Below are 26,401 nucleotides of genomic sequence, written 5' to 3'. Positions count from 1 at the left end.
TATTATGTTCCAGTTATAGTAAACTTTTAGAAGCTGTTTGAAATGTCAATCCTTGGCTATAAGAGGTAGAGAAACCAAGATTTTTCATACTCTTGTGGCTTTTTTCCATGCATCTGATCTGTCCTGAGAATTGATTTGAGTTGATCCTTGTTTCAAAGTATCATTGCTTGAAATGTTTTTTTTTTATTTTTTTAAAAATAAATTTATTTTTTATTGGTGTTCAATTTGTCAACATATAGAATAACACCCAATGCTCATCCCGTCAAGTGCCCACCTCAGTGCCCGTCACCCAGTCACCCCCACCCCTGCCCACCTCCCCCTCCACCACCCCTAGTTCGTTTCCCGGAGTTAGGAGTCTTTTATGTTCTGTCTCCCTTTCTGATATATCCCACTTATTTTTTCTCCTTTCCCCTTTATTCCTTTTCACTATTTTTTATATTCCCCAAATGAAGGAGACCATATAATGTTTGTCCTTCTCCGATTGACTTATTTCACTCAGCATAATACCCTCCAGTTCCATCCACATCGAAGCAAATGGTATTTGTCGTTTCTAATGGCTGAGGAATATTCCATTGTATACATAGACCACATCTTCTTTATCCATTCATCTTTCGATGGACACTGAGGCTCCTTCCACAGTTTGGCTATTGTGGACATTGCTACTATAAACATCGGGGTGCAGGTGTCCCGGCATTTCACTGCATCTGTATCTTTGGGGTAAATCCCCAGCAGTGCAATTGCTGGGTCGTAGGGCAGATCTATTTCTACCTCTTTGAGGAACCTCCACACAGTTTTCCAGAGTGGCTGCACCAGTTTTTTTATAGCTTTCTAAGTAATTAAAATATAAATATGTCACTATTTCTGTTTCAGTTTGTATCTCTGGACGTCTTCAAGAATGAATACAGTTTGCTCATTAATTTCTTGAGCTATTCCTCATCAGTGTCCAGTCTTCTTTACTTGTTAGCTTTCTCTCTGGCCATGATAGGTATGTTATTTCTGGTAACTGCTACCCAAACTGATATATTACATTAGCCATGCCCCTTTTCAAGGCTCCTGGAAAAGTGCCAGTTTTCTTCTCCTTTCAGTTTGGGAGCAGTTTTAGAAATAATAGAATGGTCTTACTTTGTTCGCAGTCATCAGAATGAAAAGGATTAATCTAACAACTTGAATAGATAATTTTATTTGTATGGACATGAAAATGAAACCCTAGAAATGGGATAGAATTTTAAGTGGCATTTTTTTAAGTGGCATTTTTAATTTCATTTGAAATTCTTGGGATCCCTGGGTGGCGCAGCGGTTTAGCGCCTGCCTTTGGCCCAGGGCGTGATCCTGGAGACCCGGGATCAAATCCCACGTCGGGCTCCCAGTGCATGGAGCCTGCTTCTCCCTCTGCCTATGTCTCTGCCTCTCTCTCTCTCTGTGTGTGACTATCATAAATGAATAAAAGTTAAAAAAATAAAAAAGAAAAAAATTCTTTCTCACTTTTTGTAAATGAGCTATGTTAAATGTATGTGTATGTGTGTGGGGGGAATGGGTTGTTCATTCTGATATACTAGTTCCTGTGTAGATTTTGTATCCTAAAAGGACGTAATGGAGTTTTTTTTATATAGTTGGAATAACTTTAATCTGCTACTCTAAGCACATGAGAACTTTTAAATACAAGTATTATCAACACTTCATAGGACATTATGACTAAAAATATCTTTTAAATTTTTTATTTAAATTTAATTTAGTTAACATATAGTGTATTATTAGTTTCAAGGGTGGAATTTAGGGATTCATCCATTGCATATAACACCCAGTGCTCATGACATCGAGTGCCTGCCTTAGCACCCATTTCCCAGTTACCCCTTCCCCCCACCTACCTCCCTTCCAACAACCCTCAGTTTGTCCCGTGTAGTTAAGAGTGTCTTGTGGTTTGCCTCCCTCTCTCTTTTTGTCTTATTTTATTTTTCCTTTCCTTCCCCTGTTTTCATCTGTTCTATTTCTTAAATTATGCATGTGAGTGAAATCGTGTGGTATTTGTCTTTCTCTGACTGACTGATTTCACTTTGCATAATACCCTCTAGTTCCATCCACATCGTTGCATATAAAAATACTTAAAAGTTGCTTTATTAGTCTTACCAAAAGCTGTCCTGGGGAGTTTTGAATTAGCACTACGTTGTCAGTGATCAGCAATGTAAGATAAAAGCTATTTATCTGAATGACATGCATTAAGACTATATGAAATCGGGCAGCCTGGGTGGCTCAGCGGTTTAGTGCCACCTTCAGCCCAGGGTGTGATCCTGGAGTTCTGGGATCGAGTCCCATATTGGGCTCCCTGCAGGAATCTTTAAAAAAAATAATGAATCAGTATTAATGCACTGATTTTGCTTGTTGTACTGTACAGAGGGGTACTGTACAGAGGGCATCTCTGTACTTAGGAATGGAGGCAGTGGAACATCATAACTGGCAAAATTATTAACTGGCAAAAATTAATAACAAATAGGGAATCTGAACTTGATGTACTGTTGCTGCAGTTTTTCTGTACATTTTTTTAAAAGATTTTATTTTTAGAGAGAGAAAACTAGTGGGGGAAGGGGCAAAGAGGGAGGGAGAAAGATCTCCAGCAGACTCTCTGTTGAGTATAGAGCCTGATGTGGGGCTTGATCTCACTACCCTGAGATTATTTTTTTTTTAAGATTTTATTTATTTATTCATGAGAGACACAGAGAAAGAGAGCGAGAGAGGCAGAGACACAGGCAGAGGGAGAAGCGGGCTGCATGCAGGGAGTCTGATGTAGGACTTGATCCTGGGACTCCAGGATCACGCCCTGGGCCGAAGGCAGGCGCTCAACCGCTGAACCACCTAGGGATCCCCACTACCCTGAGATTATGACCAGAGCTGAAATCAAGAGTGAGATGCTTAACTGACTGAGCTACCCAGGCACCCCAGTTTTTATATACATTCGAAATTACTTCACAAAAAAAGGAACAGAGTAAAAGGAAATATTTTCCCAGACCATTCATTAAAATGATAGAAACTGACTTTACCATTTTCCCATTAGAAGCAATGAAAAAATACTGGTAACTGGTAAACCTTATCTCATACTAGTACGGTTATGTCAGTTTGTTATAAGCTATCCTATCAACTCATTCCAAGTGTGTTTTTAAAAAAAATTATGATCAACTTAATGAATAGATTTACTAGGGTTTTTCTTGAGATATAATTTGGTCTTAAAGAGTATAAGGTTGGTTGTTAATTTATTCACTGGATGGATGTGGTGAATAGTTCTTGGGCATTAATTCCAGTATCTCACTCCTTACCATGACAAAAAGTTTTCTTTTTTTAAGATTTTTATTTATCTATTCATGAGAGACACAGCAAGAGAGAGAGGCAGAGACATAGGCTGAGGGAGAAGCAGGCTCCCTGCAAGGAGCCTGATGTGGGACTCCATCCTGGATTCCGGGATCATGCCCTGGGCCAAAGGCAGATGCTCAACCACTGAGCCATCCAGGCATTCCAACAAATATTTTCTTGTTCATGCTTATAAAATATTCTATTATTAGATCTATAATTCACATGAAGTTTTAAGGACATAAAATACATACTAATTTTTTGGCAGTAAATTTGGTATTACAGTTTTAAAATTCAAACATAAGACTATCATATATATGTTATTGGTATTACAGTACAAGAAAGACATAATAAATATCTTTATAATGTATTAGGAATAATATTATCAATGGCCACAGAAGTTAAGAAGAGAGTGCAGAACCAGGAGTAATCCTTGGTAGGTAGGAACATAGAATATCAAATATATTTGTTATTGGCCTTGAGAAATGAGCTATTAGGGTAGCTTGTGTGCCTAAAGCTAGAACCAGAATGCATAGTCCCGGGTAGGGTAGATAAAGGAGGTGGGATTAGGAAATGGCACGTCGCAGTTGCAGCATATGGGAATGTAGGAGGAAGGAGGACTTAGAGGTTACCGTGAAAGTAGTGTAGCCCACTTAGGTCTTGTGTGGGTGAACCAGCATCTAAGGTTCTGGGATTTCATTGTGGGGGGCTGTGGTAGTGAAATACAGAGGAAAAGCAAAAGAGATGCTAGTAGAAATGAGATGAAATTAAAAGGATAAAAGGGATCCCTGGGTGGCGCAGCGGTTTGGCGCCTGCCTTTGGCCCAGGGCGCAATCCTGGAGACCCGGGATCGAATCCCACGTTGGGCTTCCAGTGCATGGAGCCTGCTTCTCCCTCTGCCTATGTCTCTGCCTCTCTCTCTCTCTCTCTGTGTGACTATCATAAATAAATAAAAATTAAAAAAAAAAAGGATAAAAATGGAGGAGGTATTAATGGAAGAACAAGCAAAAGCAGGCCTGTTGAAAAATAGATCCAGAACAGTCATCATTGTGGGGGGAGGACATAGTATCACTCTACTGAACGTTCACCAACAGCCAGCATTTGCTGAGGGCTAATTACATGCCTGGTACTGTTCTAAGTGCTTGACTTTGTTCCTCATAACCACTCTGTGAGCACAGATCTAAAATGTGAGAACAGAGGCACAAGCAGTTAGGCAGCTTGTGAACCTGAGGTTCAAATATAGACATACTGACTCTTGACAAAACTACAGTGAAAACGCAAGATTCCATCTTGATTTGGTAGATTTGGTAGGAGAAGTAAAGGCAATTTTGCTTGCTCATTATGTTAAACCCATCTACTTACAGTTATTCCTTAAGCATGATATAATTTACAGTATTATCTGCAGAGAATGACCTTATCACACCAATCCAAAAAAATTACTACTATAATTAAAATGTAGGCAAAATAATGCAGGATTTTTTTTAAACCATATGACTGAAATTACAGTTGTGACTGATCAATTAATGAGGCGATAATTAAAGAGAAACTAGTTAACCTGGCTGATTGTAGATGAGTACCTAAAATTCGTTTTTTGCAATTCACATCCTTTGAGATATATTTAATTACATTTATAACACATGCATATTTAATATAATCTTTTGTGACAGATTAACAGATCTTCACCATCATGGTGTCTAATCCCTTTGATGTTTTTGTCATTATTACATATCTTTTTGGGAGAGAAGTAAAAGACTGTTTCCAAGGCGATGGTGGTAAAGAAGAAACTTAAGAAAAATGGTTGTTTCCTTTTGTCTTCAGAAAACTAGCATCTCATTTCCCTCTGGAAGGGGAGTAGAGGTATCATGACTATATTTTGGAAGAAGTATTTTAGTAAATAGGAAAGCAGGATAAAGAAAACCTACATTTGTTATATCATATTAAGAACTAATTAAGATTGTGCTGTAGTTTATATTAGAATGTTAGGAATTATAATTTAATAAAAATGTCTGAGTTATTTTTATCATGTTTTACCTGAGAAATTAAAGCAAGTAAGTTAGCAAAGTTATTAGACCTAAATTTTAGGAAAGTTATGTTTCTTATTGTCAACATTGCAACTACAGAATTTTTTTTTAAAAAAAAACTTGTTTGTGTTTCACATATTTAGACTCAGTGTATGTAGAAGAAGTCAGTGAGCTATGATGATGGTAGATGGTGGTAATATCCCCATGTAGTTAACTGCATGGCCTATAGATTCCTTTGTTATTAGGGAATGTTGGACATACCTCATCAATTTGATATACAGTTAAATAATCATATTTTTGTTAGCAGTAATTAAGAGATAAAAACCAAAAAGAATCAATAAGCATCTTTATCTCTAGAATAGTCTTCTTTCAAGGTACAAATAAGCAGAGAGTATCTGCCATAGAGAAGCATTATACCTTAGTATTTAGATTATAAGTGTTACTTTTGCTTTTGACATGTGGATTTCAGTGAAATACTCTGAGAATTGTAGGATAATTGCCTCTCTTGCTTCCATAATTTATATGTTTCTTTAATTTCCTTATACGTGCAATAGGAGGAGGAGAGGGTTGGGTTGGAATATGCTTTTCTAGGATCCTTTCCAGCCTAGTCAAATCAGAAAACTGCACATCTTTTTCCATATTTTGTGCAAACTGATAATTTTTAAGATGTGCTATGAAAGTCTAATGAGCAGACACTAATTATTCTTTTCTGAAAAGTAGTTATAGCTTGATCAACAGATCTTTTTTATCATTCATATTGTTTTCAGAAATAGAAGCAAAATATGTGATAAAAGTCTTTTTAAAGTAGTGGAATGAATACCTTGATTTTTATCTTAGATCTAATTCTGCACAATGCTAATTTTAACACTTCATGACAAAAAAGAATTTGTGTATAACAAAATAAGAAGAATTGTATGGTGAATCAGAAACTCTTTTTACAGCCTGTATTTTCCCAAATTTTTATTATTTCTGGAAAACCTTTTTGGCAAATACTTTGTTTTGTAAGTTTTTCATTCCTACTGTTGAAAAAACTCATTTAGCAGGTGGTTATTGCAAATGGAGTTACAACATTTTAACTGTGTCATGAGGTACCTCTGAGGAAGTGCCTTTTTTTGTTTTTTAATGGTAAAGGATGTAAGTAATCTCTCTCAAATGTCAAATTAATTTTGGGTGTGCACTTTCTTTTTCCCTTATGGTTACGTAGATAGGAAAATTGAATGTTCCAAACAACTCATGGAAAATATTCCACATCAACATTATTTGTACCACAAATGCAATTAAATGCTTTTAATGAAGTACAAAGTTACCAGTAGATTGTTATATATGAGAAAATGCTTTCTTGAAGTAAGAAAGAATCATGTTTTTGGAGGGTGGTTTTAAACATCATAAACATTCTTATGAGTAACTTAAGTAATCCTCTTTAGGTGGGGGCATCTTTGCAGAAAATGGTGTGTTAAGATGGGTTGCATAGCCTTTCTCTGTTTAATTTGAACTTTAAATATCAATACTTTAAATAGAGTGTAATCTTTAATGATTATAGAATGCTGAGATGATGTTCACGTACTGAAGGTTGCAGTATTACACATCTTTTTTGGAGTTTACACTTTCCAAAAGCAGTCAGGACCTTTATTTGGTCATTCTCATAGTTTTTACCCCCTTTCTTTCTAATTTTATAAGTGATCAGGTTTATGTTTACCAGAGACTATTCTGCCTGTAGTGAGAAGAACCAATTGGAGATCCAGAAAAATACACTTGGAAGACTAGTTTATTGCAGTAGTCCAGGTGAGAGGGAGGAGCAGGTGCAAGTGGGATTGTTGTGGAGGGAAGCTGGGCCATTGGAAAGCCTCCCTAGTCATCCACACTCTTCAACATCATCTGTCCCCTTCCTCTCTCCCCTTCCCACTGTGCCCTCTGTCTCTTGCTTTGTTGTCAACAAACTGCCCTGTATTCTCAGACATTTTCTCTGAATATTCTGCCACTTACTTGCCTCCACAGAAACCTGGTGGTTGTTTTTCTCCCATAATACATGCCCTTCTGAGATGGGAAGTAAGACTGTTTTTTCCTCTAGTACTGTTCTAGGCCATGTTCCCCTCCCTCTTGGAAAACCCTTGTTCTTTGAAGTTCATATCACCTGGCTATATCACTACCTCCCTTCCCTCTTGGCAACTTCTAAGGTCCCTCCTGTGCATTTGAAGGCCAGCAACCAGTTCATGGTCTATCTCTCTGCCTCAGTATAACCATTAGTCCTTATATTTTCTCTCCATCCATGGATCCCATTCCTGTTTTTCTATTCTTTATCCAGCTTAGATACCCTGGCCTATAATTGTAGTATTTTGCTTACATATACCCTCAACTTCCTCAACCCCTTTGTTCTTCCATTATTCTCAAACTTAGATGAACTTAGCCAGTTTCTTTATGGCTACAACACGCAAGGTACCTAAGCATTGCTGGGGAAAACTATACACCAGAAGCAGATTGTGCATGACGTCCTGCTGTGGCTGAGCATTCAACACTGGGTGGTAGTTTTTCTGGTTTTCTGATAAGCTCATCTCTCTTTTCTTCATGACTATTTCATGACGTCTCTATTCACACTTTTTACTTTCCTTCCCCAATTTATACTACTCCTGAGTATCCTGCTTCTCCCCACTACCAGCTGTCTAGACTACTATAGTTTTCGTTTTTGTTTCGTCTCATTCATTCTCCAAGCTGTAGCCTGACCGATCTTTAAAAAAGACCAAGTTGATGATGTTACTCTCAAATTGGAATCCTTCAGTTTTCCCATTTCCCCCCAACTGGCTACCATGCTTACCTTGGTTTTTTGTCCTTGGCACCTTGGTTACAGGAGTAAACTCTTTTTTGCCTCTGGGACTTTTTACATGAAATTCCCTCTGGGATATTTCCTCTGGATATTACCGCCCACCCACTGCTACCAACTAATTTCTACTCACTTTTCAGACCTCGTCATAAATATCACCTCCTCCTGAGAGTTCTTTCTTCCTGTGAGGAGTAAACAGTAATGAGAATTAAGAAAAGAGTATATAATTGCTAAAGAAGATTTGTGAACTTTCAGAATACTGTTTTAGCAGCCAGATTGTAGAAGGTTATGAGAAAAAGTTACACAGTAGGAGAAAAGGTACCGAACACTTGTTCTAGAGCCTATCAGAGAAATAAAGGAAAGAAGCAGTTTGGTGGTTGGAGGGCATAGTGGGTCAACTCCCCATCTGTGAAAATATAGGAGTCCTGTACGTGCACAGAGGCAGAGGAAGCAGTCAGTGTGTGAGATATCAGTAAAGGAAAGATGGTTCAATGATGCCAAAAAATAAGAGGACTGATGTCTTGTGGCTTCAATTTGGGTAAAGAAAAGAGGGGGTCATCTGCCAAGAGTGTGGGTCAGAATTCATGTGATAATTAATGTAGATTTGATGCACTTGAGTCCTAGGTCTATTTAAACTAAATACATGAAATCTGTATATCTGGGTTAGGGTTTCTAAACAAAGATGTTGTGTCTTTGGGTTGTTTTTTAAATATAGTTTTAAAATAATTTAAAGTAGTTTAGTATTTTCATAGTGCTTAGAACATTTCCGTGATACTGTCTGCCTCAAAGGTATGAAATTTTATTTGTACCCCAGAGTATTATGTCATTTGTCATTTTATTATTGGTCTGTTTTTTTTAAATTCCCACACAGAATTTGAATTAATTTGTTAATTTTTATTATTTGTCAAAGGAAAGGTCTTAAAAATTTCCTATCCCTGAGCAAAACAAAGTTCCTTTCGAATGTTGGAATTTGCCATATCAGAAATAGTAAGTGTATCTTAAATAAAAGGGCTTTGCAACCATAAAACCATAGAGTTTTAGCCTAAATGAGATCTTCAGCATTGCTCATGCAGGTGCCTCCTTTTCAGATTAGGAAGAGTTGATACAGAGGGTTTGTCTAAAATACATTGCAAAATTGGGTGCTGGAAATGAAATCAAGACATCTATGACCAGAGAAATTGAAATGAATATTTGTGTCTTAACCAAAATGAAGTTTTAGAAGAATAGCTGTTATGTGTTGTGTGCCCATTAGTGAAAGGTATAAAGTAAATATTGACTTCATGATACCATGAGAGAGGAAAATAGATCCTTTTACTTCTCCTCACCTTTATAGTTTTTAATATATAACATATACAGAACAAAGTTTAAATAGTATGAATAGATTTACAGTAAAAAGCAAGCCTCCCTTCCATCCCTGTCCCTCAACCCCTCCTCTCCTCTTATATATTTTCCTAGAGATATTCTGTACATTTACAAAATGCACTTAGAGGTTTTTTTTTTTCCTTAACAAATGATTAATGCTATCAATTTCTTGGGTGTGGTTTCATACCAATTTGTAGAGAGATGCCTCCTTTTTAAAGAAAGGGTGTTAAGTTCTTCTATATGCTACAAGATGTGTTTATATGATATACTTTAAGGACATCTTGGCTGGGTATAAAATTGGGGGGCAACATTTTTCTTTTTAGTACTTGGACCACATTCCTCTGTGGTCTTATGTATCAGTTTTGTCCTTGAGAAATAAGGCTGACCTGAGGTTTTTGCTTGCTTGTGCCTGATTTCTTAATTTTGCCTAAATCTCCACATAACTCTCTTTATTCTTAAAAGTTCTGTAAATAACATCATCCTACAAATTCAAGGTTTTATTCATTTTGAAAAGTTTTACTCTGTCATGTCTTTGAATTTGTATTTATTCTTTCTTCTTTATAAACCTTTTTGAAAACGTCTTTTGTATATTCTTTGAATCCCATTTCTCCCTCCTCCATGTTTGTTGTCTTCTCTATAAATTTTTATATTGCTAGTCTTTTCTGTTTTATTTTATATGATTTCTCTATGTCTTTGTCTGTCTTTGTAGTCTCATTGATTCTATTTTTGGTTGCTTCTTAAGGTGGCTTTTATCTTTATAATGTTATTTTTCTCTTCATTTTTTTTCTGAGTTCTACCAGCTTGATTTTCATTTCCTTCTGTTGTTGTATGATCTCTTCTTTGAACCTTTGTTTTTCTTCTTTGAGCTCATTTTTTAAAAGAGGAGTCATGTTTCCTATGGTTATCTTTGAGACTTTGCAGAATTATTTATCTCAACTCTTCCTGTGTTTCCTTGAGTAGTTCTTCTTGTGTTATAATACTCTGAATTTACCTTTTTTCTTGATAAAAATGTCTTGCAAATTGTATCCGAAGATCCAGTATTGCTTATTTTCTGATCATTATGTGCAGTCGGGTAGTTGGTTGGGTGTAAGCATGGGCAGCCTACAACTTTGTTAGGCCTATTACTCTAAAACCCTCTCATCAAATCTGTGATTTCCATTGTCCTAGATTTCACTTCCCATTAGTTTTTGGCATGGAAAAGATAGGGTGGTACTTTATGTCAGGTTCTCAGTGTTGTAATAGTGAAACGCCACTTCTACTCCACATCTGCTGTTTCAGTCCCCCTTGGCTAAAGAATTAGGTGTAAACAATGTGTATATGGCATAGTAACAGGAATCTATCTATAGTATTATAATGTTCAAATTCCCTGCTCTCCTCATGCCCTATACTTACATCTAGATTTTGCTCATCTAATGAAAGCATCAATAGAATCATTGCATCTGCTATTGTGAATTATACTTCTTGGTGAAATCTGTTTACAGCTTGAGGACTGAGAAGGCATCTGATCGTTTTCAGCGTGTTTTCTTCCCTCATTTAAATTTGCAGATAGGCTTCGTAGTTTATGATTTGGAGCTATGATAACTTCCTTGCTTCAGTTATAAAGTGAAGTTGCAAAATTATGCTCCTTACTTCTTGGGTTTACAAGGAAATGTTTCTGCATGTCTGTCACATCCTCTTCCTCACAAGCCCTCTCCCTTCTACCTTTAGTAAAGGGAGAGGGGGAGGAAACACTTCAGTGTAAGCAGTGTCATTCCAATACCATGGTGCTTTAGGTTTCTTTCCCTTACTCCGGCCATCACTGCTGGATGGAATTTGGGTGCAGGCAAAAAGGGTCTTTAGGCACGTGGTTGGACTCACCTCATAACTATAGAGGTGGGAAAGAGAGTGCAGACCCACGGTGTCTTTATAAGGCTTTGCTGCAAGGACCTGGACCTGTGACTGACTGTCAGGTGATGATTTATCCTCTTTGTCACTGAAGAAGCCTATGCTACCCATAGTTCTGGTTACTACTTGCCTGTAGCCATGGAGTTCTCTGTACTATGTTGTCTTTATCCTGGCCCAGACTTTGTTATCTCACTAAAACAGGTAGAAACTTCTGGATTCCTATCATGGTGTGCTTGCGTCATCTATCCAGCTTCTTCCACTGTCAGTGCTGTGCTTTTGGTTACACACCACATTAGGAATGTCATGACATCAAGTACTGGGCTTTAGTAGAAGCCTACTGCCTCTCCAGACTATGGACCAGAAGTAGACCTCCAGCGCAGATATTTTTAGGATACCTGATACTTGTCAGAATGTTTTCACACATTTCTTTCCATTTCTACCTCCTACCCAAAGGAGATGGGGAGGTCTCTGATCTTTGATTTCTGATACTCTCATCTGCCCTCTGTGTCTTTCCTTCATGTAATTCATAGAACTTGAAAAGGACTTTTCCTCCTGGGTTTCTGTCTAGAAGAAACTTTCCTTCTGTCTTTCTTCCCAAATTAACATTCATGTTCACTCATCCAGTAGCAGAGGATGCAGGTAGATAAATTATTAGTAAGGGAAGATAAAGGTGGTTCAAACATAACTATTTTCAGTTTTTGAAGAAGTAGACTTCCCTCCCTCTGTTTTTGTTTTTAAAATCATTTTATTTTATTAAAGATTTTTTAATTATTATTAAAGATTTTTTATTTATTTGAGAGCGAGTGAGCAGGGAGGGAGGGGAAGAGAGAGAGAGAGAGAGAATTTCAGGCAGACTCCTCACTAGGTGCAGAGCCTGACATGGGGCTTTATCTCAAGACTCTGAGATCACAAGCTGAGCTGAAATCAAGTCAAACGCTTAACCGACTCAGCCACCCAGGCAACTCTGTTTTTGTTTTTAAAAGTCAGATTTCTTGGGACCCCTGGGTGGCTCAGAGGTTAAGCGTCTGCCTTCAGCCCAGGGCATAATGCTGGAGTCCTGGGACTGAGTCCCACATCGGGCTCCCTGCATGGAGCCTGCTTTTCTCTCTGCCTGTGTCTCTGCCTCTTTCTCTCTGTGCCTCTCATGAATAAATAAATAAAATCTTTAAAAAAAAGTCAGATTTGTTGAGATATAATTAATAAAAAAGTTTACTCTTTAATTGTATGGTTTGATTGAGTTTTGACAAATCTGTACAGTCATATAATCACCACCAAAATCAAGATTTAGAACATTTCACCGCATAGAGTTCACTTATGCCCTTTGCTAATCAAGCTTATCCTCATACACCCGTAGCCCCTAGCAACAGCTGACCTGGTTTCTGCTTTTTCTCAAATGTTCTATAGATGGAATCATACTTATGTTCCATATACTCTTTTGCGCCAGCCTTCTTTCACTTAGCAGAATACTTTTGAGATGCTTATTGCTCTTTTTCTGTTGTGTGGATATACTGTTTTTGTCCATTATATTTGGTTCATTGGACTTTTGGGGTCTTTCCAGTATGAGGTAGATGTAAACTTTCTGTGTATATATTCTGCTATCATAAACAAGCTTCTGTGAACGTTCATGCACACTCTATGTGTACATATGTCTCCACTCCTCTGGGGTTTTCTAAAGCAGATCTATTCTGCATTCCTGTCTGCAGTGTATGAAAGTTTCAGTTACTTCACATGTTTGTCAGCTCTTAGTATTATCACTCCTTTGCATTTTAGCCATTCTTGTGGATGGACAGTGCTATTTCATTATAATTTTGTTTTTCCCTAATGACCACTCAGTGATGTGCTTATCGTCCATTTCTCTCTTTTTTTTTTTTTTTTTAAAGATTTTATTTACTTATTCATGAGAGACACACACACAGAGGCAGAGACACAGAGGGAGAAGCAGGCTCCATGCAGGGAGCCCGACATGGGACTCGATCCCAGGTCTCTAGGATTGCGCCCTGGGCCAAAGGCGGCACTAAACCACTGAGCCCCCCGGGCTGCCCCATTTCTCTTCTTCGATGAAGTGTCTGGTCAAATCTTTTGCCCATTTTTAAAGAAATTCAGTCAGTTTTCTTATTGTCTTATGAAAGAGAATTCTTTTTTAAAAAATTATTTATTCATGAGAGACACAGAGAGAAAGAGAGAGAGAGAGAGAGGCAGAGACACAGGCAAAGGGAGAAGCAGGCTCCATGCAGGGAGCCTGATGTGGGACTCAATTCCAGGACCCCAGGATCAAGCCCTGGGCTGAAGGCAGATGCTTAACTGCTGGGCCACCCAGGCATCCACCTGAGATTTTGGACTCTGATCCTTTATGTGTTTTGCAAATATTCTCCCCCAACCTGGGGCTCAACTGCCCTTTCCTTAACAGTGTCTTTCAAATAAATTTATAATTTTGATGAAGTCTAATTCATCTGTTTTTACTTGTAAGATTTATATTTCTTAAAAAAAAAAAAAGATTTATATTTCTTATGTCCTAAGACATCTTTGCCTGGATCAAGATCATTAAGGTTTTCTCTTAGGAGTTTTTTATTTTTACACTTTATATTTAGTTTTCATGGTTTTGAATTGATTTTTTTTTTTAAATTGTGGGATAGAAGTCAGGTTTATTTGTTTGAATATGGATGTTTAATTGTTTCAGTGCTATTTGTTCATAAACTGTTTTTGCCATTTAATGTCTTAGCACTTTAAAAAAATCCATTAACCCTTTATATATAGGTCTCTGAACTCTCATTTTCTTCTATTAATGACTATGTCTATTCTTACACCAGTGTCTTGATTAGTGTAGCTTAATGAGAAGTCTCTTTTAAAAAAATATTTTATTTAAATTCAATTTACCAACATATAATATAACACCCAGTGCTCATCTCATCAAGTGATTGAGAAGTCTTAAAGTCAGGGGACGTAAGTTCTCCAAATTTGTTAATTTTTCAAAATTATCTTTATTCTATATCCTTGCTTTTCCATGTATTTTAGAATCCGCTACCAAAACAAAACAAAACAAAACAAAACAAACCTGTTGGGATATTACAATGAATATATAAATTGGTTTGAGAGAGAACTTATATCTTAATAATACTAAAACTTCTATTTCATGAACATGGTGTATGTGTATGTTTGTGTGTGTATCCATTTTTTTAAGTCTTTAATTTCTCACAAAATATTGCTTCTGATTTTTGAAAAAAGCAAAATCCCTCCTTTCTATTTTCATTTGTTACTTATTTTTTAACAGCCTTATTGAGATATAATTCACATACCATACAATTTGTATGAATTGTACAACTCAGTAGCTTGTGGTATATATTCCCAGAGCTGTGCAGCCATCACCACATTTTAGAACATTTTCGTTGTGTCAAATAAGAAAGCCCATATCCCATAATAGTCACCCCTCGATCCTTCCATCTATCCCCACACTCCCAACCCAAGGCAACCACTAATCTATTTTATGTCTGTATGGATTTTTCTCTTCTGAACATTTCATTCTAAATGGAACTATGTAATATGTGATCCTCTATAACTGGCTTTTCAGTTAGTATGTTTTCAGGCTTCGTCCACATAGTAGCATCTATCAGCATTTCATTCTTTTTTACTATCAAATGATATTCTATTATATGAGTGTGATACATTTTGTTTGAACATTCTTAAAAATAGTTTTCTTTAGTCAGTGGTAAATTGATTCTTCCTCTACAGAAGTTGACTAGATTGGATTCTTTTCTCAATTCCCCCTCATAAGTCCTAAAAATGACAATTACAATTTCATTCTGTCACCTCTGTTGATTTAAAATGAATATCAAATACAAATTTTTAAATGCTTGCCATTAAAAATTTTTCCTTATAGCTTCTAACTTTCCTTTTTGACAAATAAAACTTTTATAACTGAACATTGGCCTTTTAAAATCTTTTTAAATTTAGAAGCCATGTCAAAGCAAATATTTTTTTCAGTTTTAAAAGGTATCTTTAGCATTTAATATTTGTAAAAACTCTATTAGGAGCTTCTTTTGGAAATCTTTCATAACATAAGGATATATTTAATTCGGGGAGAGGTGCTAAATAGATAATTTTAAAATGTATTATTGCTGCTTCACAGATCTTTCTCATCTAGTGTTTTAATAGTAAATAATTTATGAGGTAGTATGATTATCTGACCTTATTTTTAAAACTCATTCAAGGATAGTGGAACCATTAGGGATGGGAGAAAGGAGAAAATACTTAGTAACTACCATGACAGGAATGTTGGTAGAGGGTTTTATATGTTAACTTCTTTAATCTTACAGTACCCTTTTGGATAGATATTTTTACTCTATTTTAGTTTGGCAGCTAAGGTTCAGAGATGTCAAATGCTCCAGCTTAGTTAAGTAGCTCTAACTTAGTAAAACAGCAATGTCAGGTGAGACCCAAGCCAATGTTCCTTCTTCCCACTATCTAAAGTCCGTATAGATGTATAAGGACACACTAAACACACTAAACAGTAACGTCTCCACATCTTTTATTTTACTAAGTATTGTTTAAGAGAATTAAGAGAGAGGGAAGGAATCGTTAGGGATCATGTGTCTTGACTTTGCTACAGGGTTATTCTGAACCCTGAACAAACTTAAATATCCCTTTGTTAGGTTGTTTACTGTAGAGTTAAAATATTAGTTATTGTCTTCTTAGCACTCATATACACGAGTTGGGTAATCCGTGAGTGAAAAGGAAGCAATAACTAACAATACTTATTTTATTTTTTTAAGGTTTCATTTATTTATTCATGAGAGACACAGAGGGAGAGAGGCAGAGGCACAACACAGGCAGAGGAAGAAGCAGGCTCCACGCAGGGAGCCCGATGTGGGACTCGATCCCAGGTCTCCAGGATTAGGCCCTGGGCTGAAAGCAACACTAAACCGCTGAGCCAATATACTTGCCAATACTTGGGTGAAGTATTTCACCCAATACTTATTATTTTAATTTAACATTGCTTTTTTTTTTTCTTTCAGTTACTTTTATATTATTTATTTGGAAATTAGAATTTTTCTCTTGAAAGTATCTATTTTAAAAGATTATGAAGGTTTTCTTACATCTTCATAAATGATGACTTGATGAAATTAGTCATTTATGATCGACAAAAATATGACAGAACTTTTGCAAAGTTCAAATGGACTTTTAATATTCAACACTAAAGAATTTTGCCTAATTAAAGCTTCTGTTTAATTAAGATAACAATGCATAGTCCTTCATTAAAATTAACACAGAAAAAGTTCTTTCTTGGTCCTTGGAGAGGATATTATATGCAAGCCCTGATGTTGGGTTGCAAAATGTCACTGGAATTTATATGCATTACTTGTCTAATTGCAGTAAATGTAGCATGTCCAGATAGGTTTAGAGTTAGAAGGCTGTTTGTTACTTACTGGAAATCACTTGAAACCTCAGTACCCAGAGGCAGCTGTGCCCAGGTCCTTCACCTCTCCCCAGAGATGGCTGAGAAGACTCTTGTTGGACCCTGTCTTTCATGGAGGGAGCAGTAAACATGACAGGTTGTTTGGGAGCCATCTGTTTAAAATGGCTGCTGCTTTGTATGCAGCAATGAACTTGAGATCAGTTTTCTGTCTTTCTTCATGGTAACCATCTTACTTGGTGTCACAACAGGTGGAAGTTGATGGGTCGAAACTAAATGTGACCAGCACGTGGAACCTGGCTTCCCCCTTATTGTCTGTCAGCGTCGATGGCATTCAGAGGACGATACAGGTAAGTACTCCTATAATTTACTTTGAGGAGTCCGGCAAGTCTAGAATCCTGACTAGCACCTGGGTGGTTAATACTGACAGATACAGTTGCAAGAAGCCACATTTATTCATCTCCTACATTTTATGGTTGAAAACATTTTTCCTACTTTGGAGGATCTTGAAGCAAGTCTTATTCCGAGGAATCAATATTTCTTTTTTTCAGGCCATCCAGGAAAGTTAGTGTATGTTACCATACTTTGTCCTACATAAAGTATCCTGTGTGCTTTGCTAAAAATTTTTGTTGCCATTTTGGGTTTGTAGTTATAAAATATGACTTCATTACCTTTCTTTTCTGTGTAATTGAGATTGTGTAGCATTAGATCAGCAGAAAGGCGAGCTATGTTCAGCTTGACTTGCTAGAACACATTGATGCCTTTTAAAAATAGAATGGTCTTAATTTTTTAACCTATATTTTCCCTCCAAAGTATGATTTCTTGCATTGAGAAAATGACTTGAAATCCAGAATTGATTGAATGTTCTTTGTCATCAGTAACCTCCATTTTAAAGTAGACAGCTATTGAAAGAGATTCTGCCCAAATTCCTTCAGCTCACCTTAGTTAAGGTTTAGGGCTCCAGGGAAAACAAAACAAAGAACACCATGTAACATGTGATGGTCACATGCAAATAAAAAATCATAACCTTCTCCCCATAGTACTAAATACTTATTCTTTTAGGGTTTTTTTTAACACGAAAATATTTTTATGTTTCCTTAACTTGATTTTGCACAGGAAACTGAATTTTATACAGGAAAATGATTTTTAAAGCATAGAGAAATCAAGAGAATCACAGATAAAAACTCTCTATAGCAGATTCACATATACCTCTATTAGAGATAGAAGCCTCCACTAAATATTTGATAACTAAATTGATTTCTAAGCTAGGCCATTGGGTATATTTTCTTTATGGTTCTAAGAAATCTTAACTCTTAGGAATGAGCTGTATATTTTGACTTTGATTTTGTAGCTTGCTACAGTTATTTTATTCTCTCATATTTTCTTATAAATTCTAACTATGAGGTGAAACACTTTAAGATCCTTGGAAAAAATATCAGTGCATAATTTCACATTACTTAAGATCCATTTATTGTGTCTTCAAAAAACATGGGTTTATAATACTTGTGTTCCATTAAATGTACTCTGCACTGAATGTACTGTGGCCAGTGACACTTGTTCTGGTTGGGGACATAGAGTAACCTCCCAGGAGCGGGTATAGAGAGGGGAAGGAACTGCTCCCCAAAGCGGCATATCAGGATATTTTCAGTTTCCTTCTCAATGACTGCAGGTAGGTAACTTGATGGCCCTTTCATATGTAGAGTTCCTAGCTATGTTAATGCTGGATATGTATTTAGAATAATTCCCAGAAATATTTTTTTTATCATAAGGATACAGTTCAGTAAATTCCTTTTTATTCTTTTTTTTTTAATCTTTTTTTTTTTTTTTAATTTCTATTTATTTATGATAGTCACAGAGAGAGAGAGAGAGAGGGGCAGAGACACAGGCAGAGGGAGAAGCAGGCTCCATGCACCGGGAGCCTGATGTGGGATTCGATCCCGGGTCTCCAGGATCGCGCCCTGGGCCAAAGGCAGGCGCCAAACTGCTGCGCCACCCAGGGATCCCTCCTTTTTATTCTTGTTAAGTTCTTTGCTTTAAAAAAAAAAGTCATTAATCTGAAATCAATGACCCCTTAAGGCAAACCCCCTGACTCTTTAGAGGAGGTCATTGCTTCCAGTTAAATACTATCTCATTGGAAGGAAATAAACTCAGAGAGGTATAATTGGTATACTGGATAAAAACCAAACAAACTTAATTACTCTAAAAAAAGGTGAGGAAAGTTTTTCTTTACCTGAATAGGTGAACTTTATACACTTGTTATGGTCATTAGCATTCAGTGGTGACATTTTTTATCTCCAAAATGTAATGTGGTCCCCATGAAATTAATAACATAATGAGAATAAATAATACATAATATTTACTCTGTATCAGGTATAGTTCTGAGCACAGTGCATATATATATTGATTTCATCTTCATGGCAACTGTATGAAGTAGGTGTTATAATGTATGCTTTCATAAATGAAGCACCTGAGGCTCAGAGAAAGTAAGTGACTTGCTCAAGGTCACATGGCTGATAGCAGGTATAACCAGGATTTACATCCAAGCAGGCTCGCTATGGGACCTATGCTGTTAGGTATCACACTCTGCTGAAGCAGTCTAGGCAACTGTTCTGAGATTACAAATCTAGGAGGAAACTGAGCAGAAATTTGAATGCTGGCACCATAACCCCAGAGTGTGTGCTACATAGTACTATCTTATTTTCTCCTTCAGAGTTCTTCAAATAATATTTTACCTTTCATGCTTTAAGCCAATGATACTCAAACTCTGACATGCTTCAGAATTACCCAGATGGCTGGACCTACCCCTGGAGTTTACCCCAGTGTAGTAGGTCTGGGCTAGGTGTACATTTCTTTTTTCTTTTTTTTTTTTTAATTTTTTTTTTAAAGAGATCTTATTTATTTATTCATGATAGACAGACAGAGAGAGAGAGAGAGAGAGAGAGAGAGAGGCAGAGACGCAGGCAGAGGGAGAAGCAGGCTCCATACCAGGAGCCCGACGTGGGACTCAATCCCAGGACTCCAGGATCATGCCCTAGGTGTGCATTTCTAATAAGTTCTCCAGTCATGCCAATGCTGCTAGTCCAGGGGGAACAGTTTGAGAATCATTGCTTCAGAGAATAAGCTGAGTGTGATGAGCAAAAGTGAAGCAAGTAGGAACCAAGTCATTTGAAACCTTGCTAATTAATTACATACTGTGGCCTCTGCCTTATCCGTGCGTGGCCAGTGGGACCCGTGGATGAGTGTTCAAAAAGGAAATGGTGTGGAGAGCATTGGAGTTTAGGAAGAGTTTGGTTCTAGTTGCATTGTAGAGAGAGGATGCAAGGAAAATGAGACTAGATGCAGAGAGAGAAGTTAGGATGAGCTTCAAAAACAGAGGAGGGAAATCATCTTGTCTCAGTCTTTTCAGTCAGAACAAGAGCATTGTGTGGTTAAGGGATTTGAAAAGACAGGAGAACGAATACTAGCTTCACAGTGTTCTTTGTGGCTTTCTCTTCCACCTGCCTTAAGCATAGGCAGATCTTCAGGGTTGGTGCCCAGCTGCCTTTTCTCTGTGTTGACTTCCTGGGCTGAGTTGCCCAAGACTTTCAGTTCAATACTTCTAAATAGCTGTGGAAATGCTACTGTGTGTTTCAAAGAAGAACTCTGGGGTGGATGTGACCACAGTGTTTTTAAAGTGATTTTATAGTAATAATGACTGGGTTTTTTCCCCTGGATTTTTGTGCCTACATTTAAACTTTTTATTATTAAGTATTCTATATACACAAATATGTATTAATCTGTATATAAACTAAAGAAGAATACAGCAAAAACCCAATTACTTACCATCTAGATTAAAAAATACTCCTGACTTTCTCTGTGCTCTTGCTTAATTAAATTGTTCCTCCTGCTCCCCTTGGTGGGTAACTACCATCCCAATTTTTAATTTCATTTTTTTTTTAATTTCATTTTTAAATGCATCCCTTACTTCCTCTTCTTTAGGAATATTATATATACAGTGCAACTATAAACAATATGTTGTTTAGTTTTTGATGTCTTTGAGCTTTGTGTCATTGGCACCATACTCTCTCTTTGCTTCTCTGAGTTGCCTTTTCCTCTAGTATTATGTTTGTGAGATTGGTCATGGGGATGCATGTAGCTTTATTTATTTCCATGCTATATGTTATTAAGTCATGTAAATATACCATGATTTATTCTTTCTCCCCTAAGTAGATATTTGTGTTACTTATTTTGTTTTCAGAACATTTCTCTGTATGTTTCTTCTTGAAATAAGAGTTTTTCCAAGGAATATGCCAGTAGAACAGCTTGGTTATAGGGACTATGTATTCTTAATCTTACACAGTAATGCCAAATGGTTTTTCCGATGTGGCTGTACCAATGTATATGTCTATCAGTGCTGCTGGTATCAACAATATGAATAATAAGAAAACCTTATTGTATACTTACATACAACATATTACATACAAAACATATTGTATACTATGTCAGGCACTGACTATTCTATATGCTTCATTTGTATTAAAGTATTTAATCCCCACACCAATCCAATGTACTGATGTTATCCTGCATTTTGCAGTTGGGGAACTGAGGCCTTCTAGATACTAAATTGCTTGCCCAAGTCATTCTGCTAATAAATGGAAGAGCCAGGATTTGAACCCAGGAATCTGTGCCTTTAACAATTTTGCTTCACATCCTAGATAACTCTTGGTATCCAGACTATGTAAGTTTTTCCTGACTGGTGGGTTTAAATGGTATCTCTTTGTGGTTTTAATATATATTGGTTAGTAATGACAATGAGCATTTGAAAAATATATTTATTGAAAAAAAATTTAAAAATATATTTATTGATACTGCTTTTTCTCTTTTGCAAACTGCCTCTTCATGGCTTTTGCCCATTTTTTTTTTATTGGAGTGTTTATCTTTTTCTTATTGATTCATAAAACTTCATATTTTGTGAAATCTTGATCCTCTGTTAGTGGCTCATATAGTAATTCTATGTTTAATTTTTAAGGAACCACTCTACTGTTACCACAGTAGCTGTACCATTTTAAATTCCCACCAGCAATGCACAAGGATTCTAATTTCTGCACATTTTCCTTATTTTCTAGTGATTTTTTTCTTTTATAACAGTATTCCTAATGGGTTGAAGTGGTACCTCATTATAGAACAAAATTCATTTAGATATTAAGAAAACATTCTGAGTACTTCCTAATAGTTGGCCTTCCTTTATCTTTTTACCATGTAACCACTTTACTGCACAAATGGAACTTTTTTAGTGCAAGTAGAAGGAACCTTTAAAAAAAAAAAAAGATTTAAAAAAAATTTATTTGGGAGAGAGAGAGAGCATGTGAGTGGGGGAAGGGGCAGCAGAGGGGGAGGGAGAGAGAGAGAGAGAGAATCTCAAGCACTTCCACCTCAGACTGAGAAATTTCTGTGGGGAGATGGGAGTGTTGTTGCTTTCTTCTCCCTTGCTTTATATACTCTCCCACTTCGTACTTGCATTCCGAGTTCTCTCCAAAGTTAAAGTTTGGGGTAAAGAGAGGAGGAACATGGTAAGAACTAGGGTGACCCAGGCTAATGTAACCGGTCATTCATTATTTTGGGGGCATGGCAAGCATCCAAAGTTGGCTGTTGTCTTTAAGGACACTTCTGTGGATTTGGGAGAATTTCTCACCTGCAGAACTCTTAAAGTCTGCTCGTTTTTTTTCAATTGCCTTTACCCTCCCGTTTCACATCGCTCCAGGTTTTCTTATTGAACAAGATCTCTCATAATGACCTAGCTTGGGTTTCTTCTGCATGATCTATATCTGGGCCACAAGAAATAATTATAAATGCATGCCTCATCAAACTCTTTTCTTCCTGCTTTGTCACCAAAACAATTGCTGATCTTACCTAGGTGTCCTTCAAAACCAGGAGATACATGGAAAACCAAGTGATTCTTATAAAATCCCTTTCACTTAGCTTAAAGTATTCAACCTTGAACCCAAAGTATTGGGTTCTTAGCTTAAGAACTCACCTCCACTGATTAATTTTTCATATTCTCTTAAGGTGGGAGATTCTCTTAAGGTGGGGCAATTGTTAGTTTTGCAGTTCCTAGCATGTTCTACTAGGTAGCTAGTCTAGCATCCTAAGGTTATGTGAGTACTTAACACCTATTTAGGTTTTTTTTGTTTTTTTTTTAAGATTTTATTTATTTATTCATGAGAGACACAGAGAGAGTCAGAGACATAGGCAGAAGGAGAAGCAGACTCCATGCCGGAAGCCTGAGGTGGGACTCGATCCCAGGACTCCAGGATCACGCCCTGAGCCAAAGGCAGAGGCTCAACCGCTGAGCCACCCAGGCGTCCCAACACCTATTTAGTTTTATAACTGAATCCCTGTGACTACATGAAAAGTAGCAATTAACATCTTTATCTGATTAGATGATAAAATAATTGGGGAAGAAGCATACCCTTTCTTTAGGAATTAGCTCCTTATGCATCCAATGAAATTCAGTCATATCACATTATCTATTTTCCTGGTTTTCATTGGTAAACCTCATAAGCTTAATATTATCCATGAATTTCTTTAAAAATAAATGGTAATTTGGCATGTACCGTCACTTGGATAATGAATTTCATAGATTACTAACTTTTTAATTGATCAAAAATTTCAGTTTTGATTTGACCTTTAATTATTATTGTTGTGCTGAATTCCTGGCAAATGTAAAGTCTCAGTAACTGGACAAATGGATGAGGAGATGAATGCATGGATAGACCTCTTGCATTTTGTAATTTCAGAAATTAAATCTGTCTTGGGGCACCTGGGTAGTTCAGTCTGTTGAGCATTCGTTCAGACTCTTGGTTCCAGCTCAGGTTGTGACTCAAGGTTGTGGGATTGGGCCCTGTCGGGCTCCACTTAGTGTGGAATCTGCTTCTGTTCCTGTCCCTGCTCATGTGCTCACTCTTGTGCTCTTGCTCTTCTGCACATGTGCACTCTCTCAAATAAATAAATATATAACTAAATAACTACCTAAATAAATAAATAAAATCTTCAAAACAAAAAACAAAACAAAGAAATCTGTCTTATCTACACTTTTAAGATTTAGATTTTATTTCTTCTAAGAAGTCATCAAATTAACCTATGTTCATATGGCAGCCTTCTTAGTTGTTTTATCAATTTTCTTTAATTTCCAAACATCTGACATTCACAGATTCTTTTTTTTTTAAGATTTTAATTTTTTTTTTTTTTTTAGATTTTAATTTTTTATTCATAAGAGACACAGATAGAGAGAGGCAGAGACACAGTCAGAGGAAGAAGCAGACTCCGGGATGCAGTACTCGACCCTAGGACCACAGGATCACACCCTGAGCCAAAGGCAGACACTCAACTGCTGAGCCACCCAGGCATCCCCAAATAAATAAAATCTTAAAAAAAAAAAAAAAAAAAAAGTAGGTCTAAGTGGTATAATCTGAGAATATACAGTCATTTCTCATTTCTATTGTGGGAAGGTATCGTCTCATTTTCAAATTACCAAATTAAAAAGTGATAAAATGGAGCAGCATTGTCCAATAGAAATCTAATGAACCATATACACACAGTTTTACGTTTCTGAGTAGCCACATTAAGAAGGTAAAAGCAAGGGGCACCTGAATGGCTCAGTTGTTGTGTGTCTGCCTTTGGCTTGGGTTGTGATCCTGGGGTCCTGGGATCCAGTCCCGCATTGAGCTCTCTGCAGGGAGCCTGCTTCTCCCTCTGCCTGTGTCTCTTCCTCTCTGTGTGTCTCTCATGAATAAATAAATAAGGTAAAAACAAGTGAGATTAATTTCACTAATCCATTTCGTTTAACTCCGTATATTCAAAATGTTAGCATTTCAAGACAAAATAATATAAAAAATTATTAATGTGGTATCAGGAACAACACGCCTGACATGCATATAAGAATATACTGATAACAGCTCAAGCAACAGAATGATGAATGTGAAATGTAGTCGTACCAGAACAATGAAATCATGTGTAAAGAAAAGTGTATTCCACAGCTTCTATTTTTAAATTATTTACTATTAAATAAAATGGGAAATTTAGTTTCTTAATTGTACTAGTCACATTTCAAGTCCCCAGTAGACACATGTGGCTAGTGGTTAACTCATAAACAAAACCTTTCCTAAATAAGAGTGCTTGTAGAAGAAAAATATATTGGTTTTTTCATGCTTCCCTGTGTCAACAACAGTTTGGGTTTTTATCATTTAAAATTAGGAGTAGATGAACTAAATTCACTTTTCAGCAGAAGATGAATTTATCATCTAGTTAATGAACTTTTCACATTTTATTTTAGAACTTTAACAAAAATTAGGACTGTTTTTAATACACAGAATGATTTCTATCCTACAGCATATAGTTAAGTATTGGATCAAATGATTTTCTGTGTTCTGTACATGTAGAGCTTACTGTATGTCTTCATACACCCTAGCACCTATCTAGCATGAAACAAATAGAACTTTCTTTTTCTTTTTAATTTCTGTGACTACACTCTATTCCTTTTTTTTTTTTTTTTTGACTACACTCTATTCCTGTGAAGCATTCTTTTTTTTACCTTGAAAGAGGCTCTTCAGTTTTACTTTGAACAACTCAAATAGTCTTCCATTTCTTACAGTGTAATTTGTCTGCTGGGATTTAATGTGTTGTTTCTTGTTAGCATTTTACATACTAGATTTTGATTTTGTGTAGTCACGTAGTTTGAACATTTGGAAGCAGAGCTGCCGACTAACTGCTATTGGCCTGTTTCTTTGTGTGGCATGATTTCTTCTATCCACCTGCTCACAGCAGGTTGTCTACAGGCCTGAAGAGTAGCTAAATACTTTTGAAAATATCTTGAGATCCTGCTAAGGTCTAACAATCTCTGCATTTATGTGATGTGAAGCCATTCATGATGTACCTTTGAAGGCTTTTTTTCTTTTTATTTCTCATATTCTTGGTTAAATATTTTCAGGAGAAGATAAATTTATGATAAGTAACAGTACAAAGCTGACTGCGGTACCAGGGCATTCTACATTGAATGGGTTATTGATACTCAACTATGTGGAACTAATTTTCTATGTTAAAGCAGACACATTTGGAATAGTCTCACATGAATGTCATGTTATTTACTACAGAATCCCAGATTAAATGGATTATTTGTGAACTGATTGCAATGTTAAGTAGATTATATAACATGATAACTTAAAATTCTCAGTGGGCTGGTATAATATAGAATATTATATATAAACACATAAATATGATAGAAGATATGTAATGGTGTTTGTGGATTAACTGTGATATGTTTGCAAATGCTTATCTGCATAGAGTGAATAATTTTTAAATTTTAAACCTATTTTTCTCTTTTTGAAGAAAATGAATTGATTCTTATACCTCTTGAGTAAGGGAAGTTAAAAAATAAGTTATTTCCTTTTTTTTAGGTTTTTTTTTTTTTTTTTTTTTTTTTTTAGTTTTTTAGATGAAAGTAACTCTCACAACTTCTGGGAACCAACTTTTGTTATAATCCTAATAAATGTGTATAGGTGCTAAAGTAAATGTTTTAATTATATTTTAATTCAAAAATTA

General features: G+C 36.3%; 1 protein-coding gene and 1 long non-coding RNA gene across 8 annotated transcripts in view; one reads left to right on the top strand and one right to left on the bottom strand.

Moving 5' to 3' along the window:
- The window catches only part of PCCA (propionyl-CoA carboxylase subunit alpha), a 462,660-nt gene that overhangs the window by 346,591 nt on the left and 89,668 nt on the right, over window positions 1-26,401 (top strand). For all 7 annotated transcript variants that reach the window (XM_072782480.1, XM_072782479.1, XM_072782481.1 and 4 more), the window contains one exon: window positions 17,077-17,175. In XM_072782480.1, the coding sequence (XP_072638581.1) occupies window positions 17,077-17,175 (99 nt within the window). The remainder of the gene's footprint in view (window positions 1-17,076; window positions 17,176-26,401) is intronic.
- LOC140607885 (uncharacterized) overlaps window positions 1-26,401 on the bottom strand; it is a 67,582-nt gene that overhangs the window by 20,386 nt on the left and 20,795 nt on the right. The window contains exon 3 of the long non-coding RNA XR_012009806.1: window positions 8,306-8,354. This is a non-coding gene — a long non-coding RNA (uncharacterized lncRNA). The remainder of the gene's footprint in view (window positions 1-8,305; window positions 8,355-26,401) is intronic.

The sequence above is a fragment of the Canis lupus genome, chromosome 17 (assembly GCF_048164855.1).
Source record: "Canis lupus baileyi chromosome 17, mCanLup2.hap1, whole genome shotgun sequence".
Taxonomy (NCBI): Eukaryota; Metazoa; Chordata; class Mammalia; order Carnivora; family Canidae; genus Canis; species Canis lupus.
Note: the sequence above shows the minus strand (reverse complement) of the source record. Positions and strands in the feature narration are given on the sequence as shown.